Raw genomic sequence first — 20,921 nt, 5'->3', positions numbered from 1 at the left:
TAATTTTTGACCCTTGAATATGATGAGACTTGATAAAAGAAGAAGTAGAGTGATCTGTAGGGCAGTGTGAATCTCTATATAAATCTTCTAAGTCATTAGTAGAGAGATGGCATGTTAAGATAAATATCAAGGTACTACTGAAAAGTAAAGAAGTTCTGAAAATAGGGTGACCATTTGTCCTGTTTTGCCCAGGTCTTTCCTGTTTATAGCACTGAAAGTCTCATTTCCCAGGAAACCCCTCTGTCCCAGGCACACTAGGAAGGTTGGTCCCCCATATCTGGAATGGTAAAAAGTAGATTGGGCAGGTGTGATCGCATTCTTATGGTACTGAAAAAGTCAGGGTTACAGACCAATTGTGTGTCTGTGTGTACATTTATCTTTACTTCCTTGAGTTTCTGACCTATGCTGGGACTGGGACCTGAAGTATTTACTCAGTTCTTTGTATGTTTATTTTTCTTCACTTGTAAAATAAACAGACATAAAAGAGGAAAAGTTTGAGAACTATGCTCTTTGTTGAGTTTTTTTTATAATTTTTATCATTTAAAAATTTCTTCACTTAAAACTTATATCTAGTGTTTTTTTTTTTTAGAAAAAGAAAACACTACTTTTAGAGGAGAACTTAATTCTAATCATTTTAGTGTAGAAGAAAATAACAAAGAGAAAAAGGAATAGAAAAAATTTAAAGGGTGATACAGCATCTAAGACTGCAGTATTATATTTTAGGAAATGCCAAATTTAAAATTTTCCAAATACTGTATAAAAAAGAAATTGCACTTTAAAATAAGAATTGGCTAGGGATGCTTTAAAAATTTCTTTTTCTTGAAAGTAAAAGTGATTTTTGTTTCATTTCTAGCCTTTATGAAATTCCAGCTGTGTCTTCATCATCCTTTTTTGAAGAGTTTGGCAAACTGTTGAAGGAAACAGATGAAATGGACAGCATTCATGATGTGACATTTCAAGTTGACAACAGAATCTTCCCTGCTCATAAATATATTTTGGCATTGCGTTCTGACTTTTTTCAGAAATTATTCCTTTCAGATGGTTCTTCTTTAGACTTTACAGGTGTTTACCGGAAAGAAGAAGATGCTGTAGGATGCCCTCTCTTTGTGGTAGAGAAGGTTCATCCTGACTTGTTTGAATACCTTTTACAATTTATTTACACAGATACCTGTGACTTTTTAACTCATGGCTTCAAGCCAAGAATAAATTTAAACAAAAAACCAGAAGAATATCAGGGTACTCCAAATTCTCACTTGAATAAAGTGAATTCTCATGAAGATAATCAGAAGTCAGCATTTGAAGTATATAAAAGTAATCAAGCTCATACAATTAGTGAAAAGCAGAAAAGCAAACCCAAATCTTCCAAAAAAGTGAAAAGTGTTGGGGAAGATGATCCCGTAGGAATGTTGCAAAATGTTGCAAGGAAATTTGGTTTCAGTACTTTGAGTAGTAGGTATGGATGGCTCCTGCTTAATATCTTTTCTTGTATCTTATGTCCTCTCTTAAAAATTATCTTTTCCTTTGCTTTGCTGTTCTTCTCTTTCTCTCTCCCTACCCCCTTTTTGTGGGAAGGTACATTTTTTCTCCCTCCATTTTCTGCTAAAGCTGTCTCTGTGGGACTCTGAATTAAAACATGAAAGTGTGGGAAGGCTGTTACTTGGTTTGAACCCTCTGTGGTGTTTGTGTAACAGATCTGGACTGGCAGGCAGTGTGGTTACTGTAGAGCACTGTCTTTGGAGTTAGAAAGACTGTATATGTCTCTTAGCTTTACTATAACTAGTTGGGGCAAATTTCTTAGATTCTTTGAACTTCAGTTCCTCAGTATACAAAATGGGAGGGATAACAATAACCTTATATTGTTGGTATAGTTTTGTGTAAAGTGGATAAGATAGTATTTGTCATATTATAAACAAGACTTTGGAATTCTCTATTTTAAAGTATTTCTGTTGCCTATGGCAGTGTAACCTTAGTTGCAGGGTGGAAGCAGGTGAGCAGTGTACATTCTCTATTTAAAAACAGTAAAAGGCTTCATCTATAGCTTTGATTTTTATCAGTAATTATATTGAATGTACTTTGAATTCTAAGTAAAATTGAAGGAGAATGTATGATTCTTTATCACAGAGTGGGAGTTCTTTGAGATATTTTACAGGTGATATATAATCATGTTCAGATGTAAGCTAATTGTTGGGTTTTTGTTTGTTTTGCTAGGGGAATATATACACCAGTTGCTAATTTTTATCTATTCTTGTTGATAGGTTAGATGGAGTCAGATTTGAAAATGAGAAAATTAATATTATTGACAAGAAAACTGGTAACAAACCAAAGCTAAATCAGGGAAAATGGTAAGTTAAAAAATGAAGGTAATTTTTTATCTTTAGATTTTGGGACCTAAGTATGGAAATAGAGCTCATCTTACATATGAAATAAAATGTTTATGTAGATACATTTTTGCCTTGACTAGTATTCTTCACTTTTGGAAATGTTGGAGAGTTGTTGAGGTAAATGGGTAAAGTATTTACTGTTTAATAGACGTTGGTACAATTCATGTTTTGATTACTTTCTAATTAAGAAAGGAATTTTTAATTTTTATTTTTTCTTGCCTGAATTTTATATTTTTTTGATCAGTAGGAAATGAAAAACCAAACTGATTATGCCTCTCATCATTATGATGATTCCTTTGTAAATCTCTTCAGTAATAAATATACTATACTAAATATATTTGTTATTAAATATTTTGATTTTAGTGAAAATTTTAGAGAAGGAGAAACTGGAGATATCAGGATTAAGCTTAGCACAGAATGGGTTGTATAAATAAGCGAACTAAAGCTCTTTGACTGTGATGTCACTTACCATTATATCATTAACCTTTGGCTTGTAATAAAAAAATAAAATTAGAAGAATGAATTGTTTGAATATTTATCTGAATTCCGTTTCCTTTTCAAATATTATCATTATTGTAAGGCCCTTATCTTCCTTAAAGTGGAAGGAGATGAACTGCTTTATTTGTGTATATACCCTCAAGTTATTCTCATCTACCTTTCATGAAGAACTAGTCAAAAACTAAGCCAAATCCTATAATGAATTTTCTTATTTGCTCAACATGTAAAGAAATTGCTCTTGCTTTAATTAAACATTTTTCTGGCAGCTCATTTCTGTGTGATGTGACCATGAAGTCAGTGGATGGAAAGGAATTCCCTTGTCATAAATGTGTTCTTTGTGCTAGACTTGGTAGGTATACTTTTTCTCAGTTGTTGATTTATTTGTTTAGTATTTCACTATTCTTACTGAACTGAATTTTTTTTCTTTCAGAATATTTTCATAGTATGTTGAGTAGCTCATGGATTGAGGTAAGATTTAAGTAGAAACCACCTAGGCCTATAACAATGCTTATGTAGATTTGGGGCAGATTATATACTAAAGAAAGTCAAAATGGGAACCTGTATTTTAACTCAGTTTTTCTTTTATATTGAATTTATTTATGCTTAATCCTATCAGAAAATAACAACACTTAGAAACGAAAATACTGCAAAAAAGCCACTTAAATCAATATTTCTCCATTATTTAAAAATTTGGAATACAATATATTTCTTTTTTCTCAATTCTTATTGATCCTTTTTATGTTATAAGGCAATTTAAAATTAAATGTGTTTTAATTTTAGCATTTTAACTTTGTGCTTTATAAATGTTATATTCTTTTGCATTTGATGTGATTTCTCTTCAAAGTTTTTTGTACCAGTTTCAGTCAGAATATAGTGGTATTTTGTGGTTTAAAATGAAATGTTTTAGCCCTGACCAGTATGCCTCAGTTGGTTGGGCGATGTCCTGCAAAGTGAAAAGTCACCAGTTTAATTTCAGTCAGGGTACCTGCCTGCATTGGGTTGCAGGCTAGGTCACGATCAGGGCATGTACAAGAGGCAACCAATCTGTTTCTCTCTCACATTGATGTTTCTCTCCCTCTCTTTCTCCCTCCTTTCCCTCTCTCTAAAAATAAATAAATAAAATCTTTAAAAATATATAATTATATGATTACTTTATCTTTTTAAATTTTACTTTATTTTTAGGCTTCCAGTTGTGCAGCTTTGGAAATGCCAATACATTCTGACATACTGAAAGTTATTTTGGACTACCTCTATACTGATGAAGCTGTGGTAATAAAAGGTATTAATAAGAGTTAGGATATTTTAGGTCTTTAAGCTATAATTTGATCATGGTAAAATCAGCATGAATCTTCTACTCTTAATTGAAATGAGTCATCAACAGAAGCTTAATCTAGAGTTAGCAATAGGGATGATTACTAATGGTAAAGAAGTGGAAAAAGAAAGTTTTCATTATCTATGTGAAAATGAACTGTATAAGAATTATATTTAATGGTTGAGATAAGATTTAAAGTTTTATACACAACTGTTTCTATGATTAAGATGAGGAATTGACAATAGGGAGTATAGTTTTGACCAATAGTCTGTAAAAGTGTTTTTTTTGGGGGGGTGGTTTGTGTATGTGTGTGTGTTTTTTGTTTTTTTGTTTGTTTGTTTGTTTTTACCTATTGTAGTGATGTGAGTGTAGTGAAGATTTTTACCTTGTGATGTGTCTGAAGTTCAGGTTTGCCTTCAAGATCCTGATTTCAATTCCTTGGGCTAAATACCTGAAAGGAGAATTGCAGTATCATATGATATTTCTATTTTTAATTTTTGGAGGAACCTTCATATGTTTTTCATAGTGGCTGCACCAATTTAATTCCCAACGGTGCACCAATGATCCCTCCACATTTTCCTCAATATTTTTGTTTTTTTGATACTAGCTATTCTAACAGGTGTCAGGTGACATCTCATTGTGGTTTTGATTTGCATTTCCCTGATGATTATATACTGTATACACTGAGCACTTTTTCATATACCTTGTTGGCCATTTGTATGTCTTCTTTGAAGAAATGTCTATTGAGGTCTTCTGCCCATTTTTAAATTGAGTTATTGTTTTTTTGTTATTGAGTTGTAGGAGTTCTTATATATTTTGGATATTAACCCCTTATCAGATATTTTCTCCCATTCCAAAGGGGTTGTCTCTTCATGTGGGTTTTTTTTCTTTTCCTGTGTAGAGCTTTTTAGTTTCATGTAAACTTACCTGTTTATTTTTGTGGTTTTGGTATCATATCTGAAAAATTATTACCAGGATTAATGTTGAGGAGCTTTTCCTTCTAACAGTTTTATGGTTTCAGTCTTACATTTAAATCTTTAATCCATTTTGAGTTGATTTTTGTGTATGGTTTAAGATGTGGGTGCACTTTCATTCTTTTTCATATAGATATTCAATTTTCCTCATATTCTATTGAAGAGACCTTTCCCCATTTTGTAATCTTGACATTTTAGTAAAATAGTTGACTGTATATATGAAGGTTTATTTCTGGGCTCTATTTTGTTTCACTGGTCAGTGTGTCTGTGTTTATACTAATATATTACTGTAGCTAGAGTTACTGTAATAGAGTTTAAAATTGGGGAGTGCCCCACCTCCAGTTTTGTGCTTTTTTCCTCAAGCTTGCTATGCAGGTTGTTTTTTTTTTGTGGTTCCATATGAATTTTAGAATAGCTTTTTTCATTTTTGTGAAAAATACCATTGGAATTTTGATAGGATTTAATTGAATCTGTAGATTGCTTTGATTAGAATGGGCCTTTTAACAGTATATTGCAGTAAGTTCTCCCAGTCATGAACATAGTTTATCTTTCCACTTATTTGTGTCTTTTCTTTATACCTTTCCTTGATACTTTATAGTCTCAAGCATACAGATAGTTTATCTCCTTGGTTAAATATATTTATGTGTTTTATATTGATATAATTGTAAATGGGAGTTTTTTCTTAGTTACTTTTAGGGATAGTTCATTGGGCTTAGAAAAGCAACTGATTTTTTTTTGTTGGTTTTGATTTGTGTCCTTCGACTTGACTGAATTTATTCTAATGGCTTTTTATTGGAATTTTTAGAGTTTCTGTATATAAGATCTTGTCACCTGCACACAGGACAGTTCAACTTTATGTTTTCCAAATTGGATGCCATTTATTTATTTTTCTTGTACAATTGCTCTGGCCAGGACTTCCAGTACTGTAGTGTATGGATCTCCTTGATTTTAGGGTGATCAGCTTTCATATTTTTAGTATAGAGTATTATGTTAACTGTGGGATTGTCATATATGACCTTTATTGTGTTGAGGTATGTTCCTTCTATCATACCTAATTTTTAAAATATATTTTATTGATTATGCTATTACAGTTGTCCCGTCCCCCACACACTTTATTCCCCTCTGCCCTGCACACCCCTCCCACCCGCATTCCCCGCCTTTAGTTCATGTCCAAGGGTCATACATATACATTCTTTGGCTTTTACATTTCCTATACTATTCTTAACCTTCCCCTGTCTATTTTGTACTTACCATTCATGATACTTATTCTCTGTACCTTTTCCCCCTCTCTCCCCGTCCCACTCTCCCACTGAGAACCCTCCATGTGCTCTCCATTTCTGTGATTCTGTTCCTGTTCTAGTTTGTTTGCTTAGTTTGTTTTTGTTTTTGCTTTTTTTTTAGGTGCAGTTGTTAATAACTGTTTTCATTTTACTGTTCATAGTTTTGATCTCCTTTTTCTTAGATAAGGCCCTTTAACGTTTATATAATAAGGGCTGGATGATGATGAACTCCTTTAACTTTACCTTATCTGAGAAGCACTTTATCTGCCCTTCCATTCTAAATGATAGCTTTGCTGGATAGAGTAATCTTGGATGTAGGTCCTTGCCTTTCATGACTTTGAATACTTCTTTCCAGCCCCTTCTTGTCTGCAAGGTTTATTTTAAGAAATAAGCTGACAGTCATGTGGGAATTCCTTTGTAGGTAACTGTCTCCTTTTCTCTTGCTGCTTTTAAGATTCTCTCCTTATCTTTAATTTTGGGTAATATAATTATGATGTGCCTTGGTGTGTTCCTCCTTGGGACTCTGAGCTTCCTGGACTTCCTGAAAGTCTATTTCTTTTGGCAGATTGGAGAAATTCTCCTTTATTATTTTTTTCAAATTTTCAGTTTCTTGTTCTTCCTTTTCTCCTTCTGGCATCCCTTTGATTCAGATATTGTAATGTTTAAAGATGTCCTAGAGGTTCCTAAGCCTCTCATTTTTTAGAATTCTTGTTTCTTCATTTTGTTCTGGTCGAATGTTTCTTCCTTCTGCTCCAAACTGTTGATTTGAGTCCTGTTTTCCTTCCTGTCACTGTTGATTCCTTATATATTTTGCTTTATTTCACTTTGGGTAGCCTTCATTTGTTCCTTCATTTTGCAACCATGCTCAATCAGTTCTGTGAGCATCCTGGTTACCAATGTTTTGAACTGTGCATCTGATAAGTTGGCTATCTCTTCATTGTTAGTTGTATTTTTTCTGGAGATTTGATCTGATCTTTTATTTCGGCCATTTCCTCTCAGCACACCTGTTATGTAGTAAGGAGTGGAGCCTTAGGTGTTCACCAGGACAGGGCAACTCATGTCGCTTCATTGTGGCACTGTATGTGGGGGAGGGGTCTGAGAGGGAACAGTGCTGCTTGTTCCACTCTCTGCCAGTTTTCAGTCACTTCCCCTGCTACCCACAATCAAGTTGGGCCCTTCTGGTACTGATTCCCAGGTAGATGGGCTCGTGTATGTTCTGGAATCCTGTAGGTCTCTCCAATGAACTCTCCTGTGAGGCTGGGAGCTTCTCCCACTGCTTCAGCCCCCACACGTGTTTTCAGTCAGAGGCATTGAGGCTTTATTTCCACTCGCTGAAACCCTGGGTTGTGTGGTCTGTCTTGCTCCCCAGTTCCTCCCGGTTTATCTGCGCATGAATGTGGAACTGCCCTGTCCACCAGCCACCGCCTTACCTTGACATATATGACCTTTATTGTGTTGAGGTATATTCCTTCTATCATACCTAATTTTTGACCGCCCAGCTGCCCGTCTCCACCCCTCCTACCTGTCTGGATGAATGTTTCTTGTTTAACTCCTTGGTTGTCAGACTTCCATAAAGTTCAATATTCTGTCAGTTCTGGTTGTTTTTTGTTTTTGAATTTGTCGTTATCCTTCTTTTGGTTGTGTGAGGAGGCACAGTGTGTCTGCTTATACCTCTATCTTGGCCGGAAGTTTATCTTTCCTAATTTTGCTGAGAGTTTTGATCATGAATGGATATTGAATTTTGTTGTATACACTTTCTGCATCGATCAAGATCATATAATTTTTATCCTTCATTTGGTTAATCTGGTGTATCATATTTATTGATTTGGACATGTTGAATCATCTTTGCATCCCAGACATAAATTCTACTTGGTTATGGTGTATGATTCTTCTCTATGCTGTTGAATTTGGATTACTAGTATTTTATTGAGGACTTTTTCCTTGTATATAAATTAGGGATGCTGTTCTGTAATTTTCTTGTAGAGTCTGCATCTGCCTTTGATACCAGGATAATGCTGGTCTCATAAAATGAGTTTGAAAGTGTTCCTTCCTCTTCATTTTTTTTTTAGATGAGAAGGGTTGATGTTTATTTTTCTTTAAATGTTTGGTGGAATTTACTTGAAGCCATCTAGTCTTTTTGGGGAGATTTTTGATTACTGATTCAATCTTTTTCTTCTGTTACTGGTCTCTTTAGATTTTCTATTTCCTTATGATTCAATCATGGTATGTTGTACATTTGTAGGAATTTACTCATTTGTTTTAGATTGTCCAGTTCATGAGCATATATTTGTTCATAGTAGTGTCTTATGACCTTTTGTATTTCTGTGATATTACTTGTAATTTATCCCCTTTCGTTTATAATTTTATGTGAGCCCTCTTTTCTTGGTCTACCTAAGAGTTTGTTAATTTTGTTTCTTATCAAACAACTAACTTTTTTAAAACTACATTTTATTCATTACGATAAAATAGTCCCAATTTTTCCTCCTTTGCCCCCCTCTATCCAGCAACCTCCATTCCCTCAGGCAATCCTGACATCATTGTTTATGTCCATGGGCCATGCATATAAGTTCTTCTACTCCATTTCCTGTACTGTACTTTACATCCCCATGGGTATTCTGTAACTACCTATTTATACTTCTTAATCCCCTCACCTCTTCATCCATTTGCCCGCAACCCCCTCCCATCTGGCAACCAGCAAAGCGCTCTCTGTATCCGTGATTCTGTCTCTGTTCTTGTTTATTTAGTTTGTGTTTCAGATTCATTGTTGATAGATGTGTATCTATTGCCATTTAATTGTTCAGAGTTGATCTTCTTTTGCTTAAATAAGTCCCTTTAACATTTAATATACTAATGGTTTGGTGATGAACTCCTTTAGTTTTTTCTTGTCTGGGAAACTCTTTATCTGCCCTTTGATTTTATATGATAATTTTCTGGGTAGAGCAGTCTTGGCTGTAGGTCCCTGTTCTTCATGACTTTGAACATTTCTGCCAATCCCTTCTAGCCTGCAAAGTTTCTTTTGAGAATTCAGCTGCTGGTCTTATGGGAACTCCCTTGTGAGTAACTTACGGTAACTTTTCTCTTGCTGCAATTAGGGAAGGTTTTTTTTTTTCTTCATTATTTTTTTAAATAAATTTCCAGTTTCTTGTTTTTTCTCTTCTTCTTCCAGTACCGCCATGATGTAAATATTGATATGCTTGAAGTTGTCCAGGGCTTCTTATACTAGCTCGTTTTTCTGGATTCTTTTCTCTCCTTGTTCTCATTGGTTGTTTTTTGCTTATGTTCCAAATCCTTGATTGGACTCTCAACTTCATCCACTCTACCGTTGTTTCCCTGTAAATTGTTCTTCATTTCAATTAGTGTATCCTTCATTTCTAACTCTTTTTTATGCTTTTGAGGTCTTACTGAGTTACTTGAGCATCCTTATAACCAGTGTTTTGAACTCTGCATCTGGTGTATTACTTATCTCCATTTTGCCTAGCTCTTTTTCTGGAGTTTTGATCTGTTCTTTTATTTGAGCTGTGTGGTTTTTTTTGTTTGTTTGTTTGTTTTTTTGTCTCATTGTTTTGGCAATCTCCCTGGATTTGTTTCTATGTATTAGGTAGAGCTGCTTTGACTCCATGTCTTGGTAGTGTGGCCTAATGTAGTAGGTGTCCTGTAGGGTCCAGTGGCACAGCCTCTCCTATCACTTAAGCTGGGTACTCGAGGTGTGCCCTCCATATGGGCTGAGTATACTCTCCTCTTGTAGTTGAGTCCTTGTTGCTATTGGCATATCAATGGGAGGGATTTACCCAGGCCATTCAGGTTCAAGGACTGGCTTACCAGTCCTTGTGACCACTTACCACAAACCTGCACCATCCTTAGAGGATCTGCTGTGCAGGGGCAGGGTGGTAGTGCTGTAATGTGGTATGTAGCTGTCCACTGGATGCACTGGCTCTGGAGTTTCCTGTGTGTTGCAGGCCAAGGTCAGCCTCCACCTGAGTTTTGCCTGGGGCCACCCTGCCTGAGCTATAAAACAATCTGAGATGTCTGCTACTTGTGCTGGGCTTGGATATTCCCAGGCAAAACCAAGCTGTGAACCTAGGCTGGTTGCTGCTAGTGCTGGGCCTGGGACCACTTAGCAACAGGTATAGGGTTAGGGGGCTCACTGAGGCTGGCTGTTGTTAATTTGAGAGGATTTAGGAAGTTTTGAAGCATAAGCCAAGACCAGCCATTCACATGGAGAAGCCACTGTTAACAGTCTGGTTGGGCCTGTAAGTTGTGGGGTACAGAGCCTCAGGGAAGCTCTAGGGCAGGGCAAACAGTGTTACCCAGGTTGATGGAGTTTCAGATATGGTACCCACCTGCTGGCTTTGTGGCTTTGTACGAGCATAGTTCAAAAGGAACAATGGCCTTTGCCTGCCTTTTTGTCTTGGAGAAAGCTGTCCCCAAGTTCTCGCCTTAATGCCAAACACTTCAGTTCCTCCCAGTATGCCACTGATGCCTTTTAAGCTGCTACCTTGGTTCTGGAGTTCAGAGAGACTGAGTCTGAGTAGGTGAGTTGGTGTGTGGGTTCTTTAAGAGGAACCTCTTGGGGCTCCAGAAGTTTCTTCCACCGACTGAGTCCCTCCTGCTGTTTGTAGCCAGAAGTTATGAGGACTTACTTCCTGGCACTGGTACCCTGGGCTGGTGGGCCTGGTGTGGGGCTGGGACTCCTCACTCCTTAGATATCCCTCCTGAGTTTTTATAGACCACAGATGGATGTGGGGCCATTCTGTTCTGTGTCTCTACTCCTTCTACCAGTATGGATGGATGTGGTTTCTGTAATTCAGTAGTTATTGTACTTTCATTCAACTTGTTTTCTGATGGTTCTAAGTGATGATAGTTGTCCTATAGTTTGTTTGTTGTGATTTTTGTGTGGTTTTTGTGTGGTCCTTGTGTGCAAGGATGCTGTGTTTACCTACATGTCCATCTTTACCAGAAGTCCAAACAACCCTTATTTTGTTGATTTTTTTCTATTGTTTTTTTTCTCTCTCTCTTTTTTTTTTTTTTGTATGTAGTTTACTGATTTCTGCTGTAATTTTTCTCTTCTTCTAACTTTGGACTTCATTTGTTCTTTTCTAGTTCTTTGTTATATAAAAAGCCTTAAAGATTTTCTTTCGAATTCTTCTTAGTTAAGACATTTATCAGTATAAACTTTCTTGTTAGAACTTTTTAAACTTTATACCATCAGTTTTGGCATGTTGTGTTTTCATTTTCATATGTCTCCAAAGGTATTTTTTTGCTTTCTCTTTGATTCTTTTTTTGACTTACTAGTTGTTAGGATTGTGTTGATTAATTTCCACATAGGTACATTTTCCAATTTTTCTCTTGTTATTTAGATTTTTGCCTTTTTAGTAGCAGAAGATACTAAGTATTATTTCAGATCTTTTAAAATTGTTGTTTGTTTGGTAGCCTAATATATGATCATTTCTGGAGAATGTTTTGTGTACACTTGAGAAAAATACATTTTTGCTTCTGTTAGGTGGAATGCTCTGAATATGTCTAAATAGGAAAAGTTGCAGTGTTCCAAAACTCTAACCAAGATTTATCTAAATTTCTTGAGTCGGCATTGCCCATATTATTGTCTGGGTAATTTTTTGAATTCTGAAAAAGTTGATTTTGATAATTTTTTTTTGCAGTCTTCTCATTGCTTTTCCAGAGGAGGAGAATTTTGAAGTAGTCCTTATTCTGCCATTCCCAATGACTTCATCTCTGCTTTATTCTTTAAAATGTTTCTTTTACTTCATTTTTTCTTCTTAACCATTTCTCCCCCTTTCTTCCTTTGGTGTTTTTGTTTTTTTCTATGTACATTATTCTGGTGTGGCTCAGGGGCATTTCTTAAGGCCATTAGTATGCTGGACCAATAGGTTATTTTAAATTAAGGAATTTTTTTAAAAAAGTATTCTTAGGTCACCAGTTTTGTTTTAAATAAGGAATGCCCCTCCTCCCTTTTCTCATACACACACACACACACACACACTCATACATGCTAATATATACCTATATTAAATTTGATGTTGAGATATGACTTTTCCCTCTGTTTATTAATTTGAGAAATATTTGTTTAACAACATGGGAGATTTTAAATAAGTCAGGCATTGTAGTAGGCCTCTCAACTAAAAATATCAATTCGGGTTGCTCATTTTATGATCCCACTGTGAACCAGGGCATGTTTTGATACTACTATTTATAATGTTTGCCATTCTAACACTTAGAAAATAATTACTATAATTCTTCTAATGTCTTAATTACTTGAATATGTTTTCCTAGGTGTAATGTTTATAAAGTAATAAAGAGTGATGCTTATTCTTTCCTTTTTTTTTTTTTTTAGAATCTCAAAATGTAGATTTTATTTGTAGTGTTCTTGTGGTGGCTGATCAGCTTCTTATAACTCGACTAAAAGAGATTTGTGAAGTAGCATTAACTGAAAACCGTGAGTATTTTTGAATTAGAAATATGGCATGTTTTTAGGTTGGTCCAGGATTATCGTATTGACTTTTGATGCCATTTATGGTAAAATGCACCAGTATTTTTTTGTATCATAAAAAATAACAAAACACTTAAATTCATGTCATCAGTTGAAAGCACATCCTTATTTCAGAGATGTTACTGTATGAAAATATGTACATCTTAGAATTGAAATACGTTACTTTTTTAAAAATGTCACAAAACTTGAAATAATAAAGGTGGTGTGACATTTATTCTGGAATTTCAAAGATGAGTTTGGAAGCAGAAATTTTTTACCCTTGTCCTGGTCTTGACTGTAAGTCAGTGAGGTCTGTCCAGAAAAAGCCCAGCTATTGTTAATATAACGAGAACGGTTTGTGCAACATTAATGTAACCTGGCAGCCAAGGAGAGTGGATTGGAATGCACATGCACGAACAGGGACGACTTCATTGTACTAGTCAGTGGGGACAGTAGATGCCATAGAGTGAGCATGTATATTGTGAGGCCATTGCATTCAAAGCAACTGAGCAAGAAGAGCCAAAAATCTACAGCAGATTTTGTGTTAAGCTTGAACATTCCTCTGTAGAAAGGATTCAGATGATTCAGATTAAGGCCATAGCTATGGGCAAGTAGTGATTGGCAGCTTCATCGGGATACTGCCTGTTCATTTATGATGTCTCGTGCAGAGTTTTTTAGCAAAGCATCAAATCATCCAGGTGACTCAGCCCCCCTGCAGCCCAGATTTGGCACCCTGTGACTTCCGATTTTTCCCAAAACTAAAGTCATCTTTGAAGGGGGATTTCAGACCATTGATGAGATTCAGGAAAATGCTATGAGACAACTCACGGCAATTGGGAGAACTGTGTGAGGACTGAAGGTGCCTACTTTGAAGGGGACTGAGGCATCATTATCCTCTATACAATGTTTCTTGTCTCTTGTATCTTCTGCGATAAATGTCTCTATTTTTCATACTATGTGGCTGGATACCTTCTGGACAGACCTCATTTGTTTAGCTACTCATTTCTTACTTTTTGCTGGAATGTTTATGTAACTGTTTCATTAATATAATTGATCAAAATACATCTCTTTTCTCTTAAACTTTTCTTTCTTTCTCTGTTCATCATTTAATTGCATGGCTTTTCTCCTGAAAACTCAACCTTGCCAGGGTTTTTTTTGTTTTGTTTTGTTTTGTGGGGTTTTTTTTGTTATTTTGTTTTTTTATACTGAGGTTATTTTGGTTATGAAAATTAATGCACTTTAACTACATTGATCACATTTCTCCCACCTTTTTATTGTGACCAAACTAGTTGAATTCAGTGTTATCTGTGTCCTCTGTGTAATGTCACAGTAGTCTTTTTAGTTCTCTCTCTTCTAACTTCTATCTTCCTGTGGAAGTAATTATTGCCTTCCCCTGTTCAAATATTTTTAATTGCTTATTCTATGATAACAAAAGTTCCCTAGCCTGATAACAAAAGTTCTGTGAGTTTCTGATTTTATCCTTGTTCTCATTCCTTGCCACATTTCCAGTTGAGGAAGTGTGAAGAGATTTCCTGTCAAATTTTTCTAATTTGTACTTGCTAAATTGGGTTGGCCAAAAAGTCTTTTTTTTTTTTTTTTTTTTTTTTTTCGTACAATGTCTCTAGTAGTGCTTTAAGTACTGGAATGAAGTCTTTAACTTTATTCGGAGCAATTTTGGTACATTGTATTGTGATAGCTGTCACAACTGATGAGGGTTTAAAAAAGTCTCATCAAAATCAGTGAATTTTTGTGCAGCCATTTCAACATTAAAGATGGGAGAAAACACAACATTTTTGGTGTATTATGCTTTATTATTTCAAGAAAGGTAAAAATGCAATTGAAGTGCAAAAAAAAAAAAGATCTGTGCAGTGTATGTAGAAGGTGCTGTGATGACGGAACATGTCAAAAGTGATTTGCAAAGTTTCTTGGTACTACTGACATTTTGACCGTAATTCTTTGTTGTGGGGCTGTCTTATGTATTGGAAGATGTCTAGCAGCACCCCCCAGCCTCTATCCACTAGAAGCCAAGAGTGGGAGAGAGCTGACATACTCCACATATCCAAATCAATAAAGTTATTGGTGAAAATGAAAAATGTGCCTATTATTTTACAGAAAAAAAAAACATAATGGACTTTTTAGCCAACTCAATAGTTTTTGTCTTAGCTCTAGTGTCCTATTTATGTAATTTTTTAAAGCCCTGTGGAGTATCTTTTGAGTTTTCAAAAAGAGTAATACCTTTGACCTTTTAAGCAAGAAAAGGGAAATACATATGTATATAAAACAAAGGACACAACGTGCAATAGTTATAAAGTGTCCATATAGGTGACATTTTTAATTGTTCAGTTCACTTTCCTGGCATCCCTTGAATATTACTTTCTTGGACCCTGCTACAGAGTTGTCTCTTTTAATGAAATCCTTGATCTTCCTATAATGTAGCAAGAGAATTGTTTGGTCTTTAGTTACTGGGCAACCTTGTTCCCAACTGAACAATTCCAAATATTTATATGATCCATTTTAATTTCTTTGGGTTCATCATTCATTAATTGGAATTTGAGGTTTCTCAGCAGTGAGACAGACTATTACTGGTTGCAGTTACCACTTTTTTTTTGTGGAAAATACTGTTCTTTTTAAGATTTTATTTATTTTTAAAGAGGGGAAGGGATGGAGAAAGAGAGGGAGAGAAACATCAATGTGTGGTTGCCTCTCAAGTGCCCCCAACTGGGGACCTGGCCCACAATCCAGACATGTGCCCTGACTGGGAATCGAAGCATTGACCCTTTGGTTCGAAGTCCAGTGCTCAGTCCACTGAGCCACACCAGCCAGGGCTGCAGTTACAACTTTTGACAGAGTCACTAAGGGAAAGAAGAAAGAAATAGAGGGAGGAAACCTGGCATAGAAGACAGTTGTATTCCTCTGTTGACTGGGACTCAGAGTAAATAAGAAAAAGAATGGAAGAGATTTGGGAAGCCAAAGTTACATGCTAGGTAGGTAGGATATTTTGTAACAATTTTCTAGCAAAATGTACTTTATATTAAAGTTACTAGCATTGCAATAAAATCCAGAATCCTTTATACAGTATGTGAAATTCTGCATGGGCATGAATAATATGGTAAGGTAAAGATGTACTTATTTTCCAAATATTTAGTGTGTGGATATGTTTATATATGTAAATCTACCCACATAAATTGATAGATTACTTGACATAAATATATTTTATAGAATGATTTTACAAGTTTCTATTAGTCTTAAGAATAGCTTTGATTTTATAGAGGGAATGACTATTCTGTTCTATACAAATGAAAAGGACAGCTGTTTGCTGATAAAAGTTAAAAATACTCAAAATATTAAATGGAAGATCACTGTTTCTTATGTGTTTGCTTTTAGATGACACTCTATGCACCTGTATTTTCTCTGCTTAAAATTTATATGTGCTTATTTTTTTCTCATAACCAATCATTTAAAATTAGTTTGGTATATTAGAATGAAAAATGGGTTCTATATTTGTCCTTGTATTAGTTAATTTTGGCAAGAAACTACTTTCAATTTTCCTTGTTCTAAATTTAGACAACTTTAGAAATAAGTATATTTCATTTTCTGTAGTATCATGCCTTTTATCTAATTTTGCATGTTATTTTCTTCCTTTGTAGTTACCCTTAAGAATGCTGCTATGCTACTAGAATTTGCAGCAATGTATAATGCTGAGCAATTGAAACTGTCTTGTTTACAGTTTATAGGACTGAATATGGCAGCTTTACTTGAAGCAAGGTAAGTTGGATGTATATATTATATGAACATTGCAAAAGTGATTATTTATAAATGATAGCAGCTATATTAGTAATTTTAAAGTGAACAATGATAAATTCTAGCTTTGTAGAAAAATATGAAATGTATGAGGATTTAATCATTCTATGAACATTTGAGTGCCTATTATATGCTAGCTGTTAGTAAGATACAAAAATGAACAAAATGGACAAAATCCTTGCTCTCAGTGGAGCTTACATTCTGGTTAGAAAGTTGTGGGACAGTATCACAAGTGTATTTGTTATATGTATGCATATCTCTTGGCTTGTTTAAGTTGATTTGTAACTATATAATTGTGATCTTGGCATTTGGAAATTATCTATAATACTGGTACTTAATTACTTTACATGTAAGCATGCATAAAATTTGTTAATGGTTGATTTCTGTTTTATCTGTGTATTTAATCTCTTTAAGACATTTCCTGTCAAATTTAGGCTACAGGGAATGGTGTGAAAAATTCGTTACCTGTAGTTTGTAGGAAACTGATAGTGCTGAAGGCTTTATGTAGAAATCAGTGACTGATGAAATGTTCCTTATGAAAAATGACACATTTTACATAAAAAATCAGATAAATATATATACCCTGTTTTGTAAGTTAATGTTTCATATTATGAGGATTTGAGGATTACCCAGATGAAACTGATATATGTTAATGATTTAGGAGTCATAGACATTTCAGAATTAGAGGGATCTTGGAAATTTCATTCTTTTGTTTTCAGTAGTTTTAGCAGTGGAATTTTTAATGAAATATATTTACAGATTTTTAAGTAAAGTCAATATTTTATTGCATTTACTCAATATCCAGTCAGTGGTGAACAAAATGAATGTTTTGGTGAACACAGATTTGAAATTAGAGATCTTGGTGTCAGTTTGCACTTTTAAAACTTTAATATCCAAAATATTTCTGTGTTTTGTGTTAGTCATAGTAATAATAATTAAAACTGCTATTATTATTAATAATAATAAAAGTATGAATGATAACTAATACTGATGTGCCAGACAACATTCTAAAAGTTTTCATGAACACTTATGAAGTAGATTCTGTTTATGTCTTCATATTAAAGATGGAAAAACCCAAGGAAATTTTTATATGTAAAGAATCAAGAACATCTTGACTTATATAATTTATTACAAAAACAGTTTTTAATAATTTACCTTTCAAAGTTATGATAATCTTTAATGGAACTATTCCAAAACTGATAGAAATAAAAGTGTTCCACTAACAGATTCTTAGTAATTGCATCTTTAGGGTTCTGTTTAGAGGATATGGTATTTTGGCAGTTGAATCATTTGTTATTTTGTAAAGAATGCTTTTCAAGTTCAAATTAATATTATGGGATGTTAGAAAATGTCATTTGAAAATGCCCCTGGTATTTTAGTGTGAGAGCTTGGGTAGAGTTTCAGAATAAAGTTAATTTCTTTATTGACAGAACATTAGTAATTTTAGTCATAGTAGCTTTTTTAACCAAATTAAGCTCATTCAGTTTGTCAGATAGGAATCAACCAAAATGTAAAATAAGCACCAAACCTACTGAAAGTATGATATTTAAAAATGATGTATCATACTGCTATTGTTTAATTACTGTATTGTGGGAAGTATGTCAACTGAACTATTCATATTAAGGATGACACATGCGTGATTATGTCAGTATTGAGGTAATTTTGCAGGAGTAGACAAGTATACTGGCTTTAAAATAAAGATTTGTACAAATTTAACTATTCCTAATCAAATATGTGTTTGCTAGAAAAAGTGTAAGTAAATATGCACAGAAAAAGGAGGGCACACCAATATCAACATAGCATCACAAATTAATTAATTTCAAAATGTTAAAACTGGTGTGGTCCAGAGTTGAATATGCAAGTTGTTTTAGATTAGTTGTAAAAATAGTTAAAATATATTTCAGAATGTAAACTTTTAAATTTTCACTGATGCTTCTTTGGAACCAGAGAGTTCCTTAAAATCTACTTTGAATTCTATTGATCTAGCCCAAATTTATTTTACACATGAATAATTCAAACCAAGAGAGGTACAGTGAGTTGCTCAAAGTCATGCAGGTACTTGGTAGCCGTGATAATTCTAGATAAATTTTAGGTGTTCTGATAGTTAGGTTATTGTTCTATCAATATAAGTGCTCCTTTCATAGTTAAAGAATTTAATTTGTGGAAAATGAAAGTTGAAAAAGAATGTGTACTTGTTATTTCATTACAGTAATAAAGATTTTTCTATCACTTTTAAGAATTGCTTGAGTTTTTACCTTAAGCATTTAAGTATTTGTGCTGTTTATTTGAAATATACAACTATACATACTTTCTAAAAGATTTTGTAACAGCTAGATATTAATTCTTTAAATATAACTGTTGCTTATTCAGCAATATAAAATACCTCTGCATGTTTGAAAATCTTGACATTAGTCTTGAAAATCTTGTATTAAGTTACTTTAGTATTAAGATAAAATTTTGTGTTTAACTTGTTAGGTCTCTTGATGTTTTAAGTGTTGGTGTTTTGAAGGATCTTTCTGTATTTTACCGAAAAATGGTAAGATTTATGTTTTTTCAGTGATATTACCAAATAAAACAGTATATTAGGCCAGACTTCTTAATGGAATAATTTCCTAATCAATTCTAATACATTAGGATCTCTTAGAAAATAGGACTTGGTATTTCTTTTCAGATCCCATAGATGAGAATGACCGTCAGAATTCAAGATATTAAATAAGATTAGTATCTTATAATTCCTTATAAATGAAAGCTTCTGAGTCTTTTATTATTTACTGTTTACCAAAGGTCAGGACAGTGCAAAAGCCTGGATTCACATGATCCCTAACAAATAGGTTAATTTGCATTTTTAATGAAAGGGAGCTTTTTAGTCAAGGTTTTTTGTTTTGTATAAGTTAATGGAATTCATTTTAATCAGCCCTTCCCCCTTGATTTAAATTTAGGATATCATTAGGCATTCTAGACTTTTTCTAGTTAATGTCACCGCATGTTTAAACAAATGGGATATTATACCAATTTTAAAAAATCTTTGTAAATTTTGCATTTAAAAGGTGACAACTTGTTTTCTGCAGATTCCCGCAATGGCTAGAAGAGTCATTACACCATATCAAGATGGACCAGATATTAGCTATTTGGAACTACTGGAAGAGGGAGATATTTTTTTGAAAGAGGAAATAAATAATGAACAAAATTACTCGTAAGCTGTTTCCTATTTTCTTCTCCTTTCCTTCCTCTCTGCCTCGCCGGCCATCCCAGAGCCTGGAAACTTTTATAATGATATTGAAAGAAAAGAATTGAGAAACATGACATAAAATGTATGTATTTATGCTCATTCTTAGACTTGATATAGAACAAAGTAAATGAATAATTTATATTTGCAGAATGGGGGAAAAGGTACAGGGAGTAAGAAGCATAATAGGTAGGTACAGAATAGACAGGGGGATGTTAAGCATAGTATAGGAAATGGAGAAGCCAAAGAACTTGTATGTACAACCCATGGACATGAACTAGGGGGAGGGAATGCTGAAGGGAGGCAGGGTGCAGGGTAGAGGGGGATAAAGGAGAGGGAAAAAATGGGACAACTGTAATAGTATAATCAATAAAATGTACTAAATAAAACAAAACAAAATTACATATAAATATGAAAGGAATATAGCCCTCAGGCTATGCTTGTTGGGTAGAATTAGTACATTTATCTTTATTTTTTGTCATTTATTTTTTAAATTATATTTTATTGATTATGCTATTATAATTGTCCTGAATTGTCCCCCTTTGTGCCATTCCACCCAGCAGCCCCCACTCCCTCAGGCAATCCCCCACCAAAGTTCATGTCCATGGGTCCTGTGTTTAAGTTCTTTGGCTACTCCATTTCCTATACTGTACTTTACATCCCTGTGGCTATCTGTAACTACCTGTTTGTACTTCTTAATCCACTTACATCCTCACCCATTCCCCCACACCCCTCTCCCATGTCACAGCCAGCAAACTGCTCTTTGTATCCATCATTCTGTCTCTGTTCTTGTTTGCTTAGTTTGTATTTCAGATTCAGTTGTTGATAGATTTGTACTCATTGTCATTTTATTGTTCAGAGTTGATCTTCTTTTGCTTAAATAAGTCCCTTTTCATATACTGATGGTTTGGTGATGATGAACTCCTTTAGATTTTTCTTGTCTGGGAAACTATTTATCTGCCCTT

General features: G+C 34.3%; 1 protein-coding gene across 1 annotated transcript in view; it reads left to right on the top strand.

Moving 5' to 3' along the window:
• Window positions 1-20,921, top strand: part of IBTK (inhibitor of Bruton tyrosine kinase) — a 91,338-nt gene that overhangs the window by 28,580 nt on the left and 41,837 nt on the right. Inside the window, exons 12-20 of the mRNA XM_045843425.1 lie at window positions 854-1,453; window positions 2,256-2,342; window positions 3,146-3,228; window positions 3,310-3,347; window positions 4,062-4,158; window positions 12,795-12,896; window positions 16,577-16,694; window positions 19,206-19,266; window positions 19,799-19,923. Of these exons, the coding sequence (XP_045699381.1) occupies window positions 854-1,453; window positions 2,256-2,342; window positions 3,146-3,228; window positions 3,310-3,347; window positions 4,062-4,158; window positions 12,795-12,896; window positions 16,577-16,694; window positions 19,206-19,266; window positions 19,799-19,923 (1,311 nt within the window). The remainder of the gene's footprint in view (window positions 1-853; window positions 1,454-2,255; window positions 2,343-3,145; window positions 3,229-3,309; window positions 3,348-4,061; window positions 4,159-12,794; window positions 12,897-16,576; window positions 16,695-19,205; window positions 19,267-19,798; window positions 19,924-20,921) is intronic.

The sequence above is a fragment of the Phyllostomus hastatus genome, unplaced genomic scaffold (assembly GCF_019186645.2).
Source record: "Phyllostomus hastatus isolate PE091 unplaced genomic scaffold, TTU_PhHast_1.1 phas_contig_40, whole genome shotgun sequence".
Lineage (NCBI taxonomy): Eukaryota > Metazoa > Chordata > Mammalia > Chiroptera > Phyllostomidae > Phyllostomus > Phyllostomus hastatus.
This window is presented reverse-complemented; position numbering and strand designations above follow the sequence as displayed.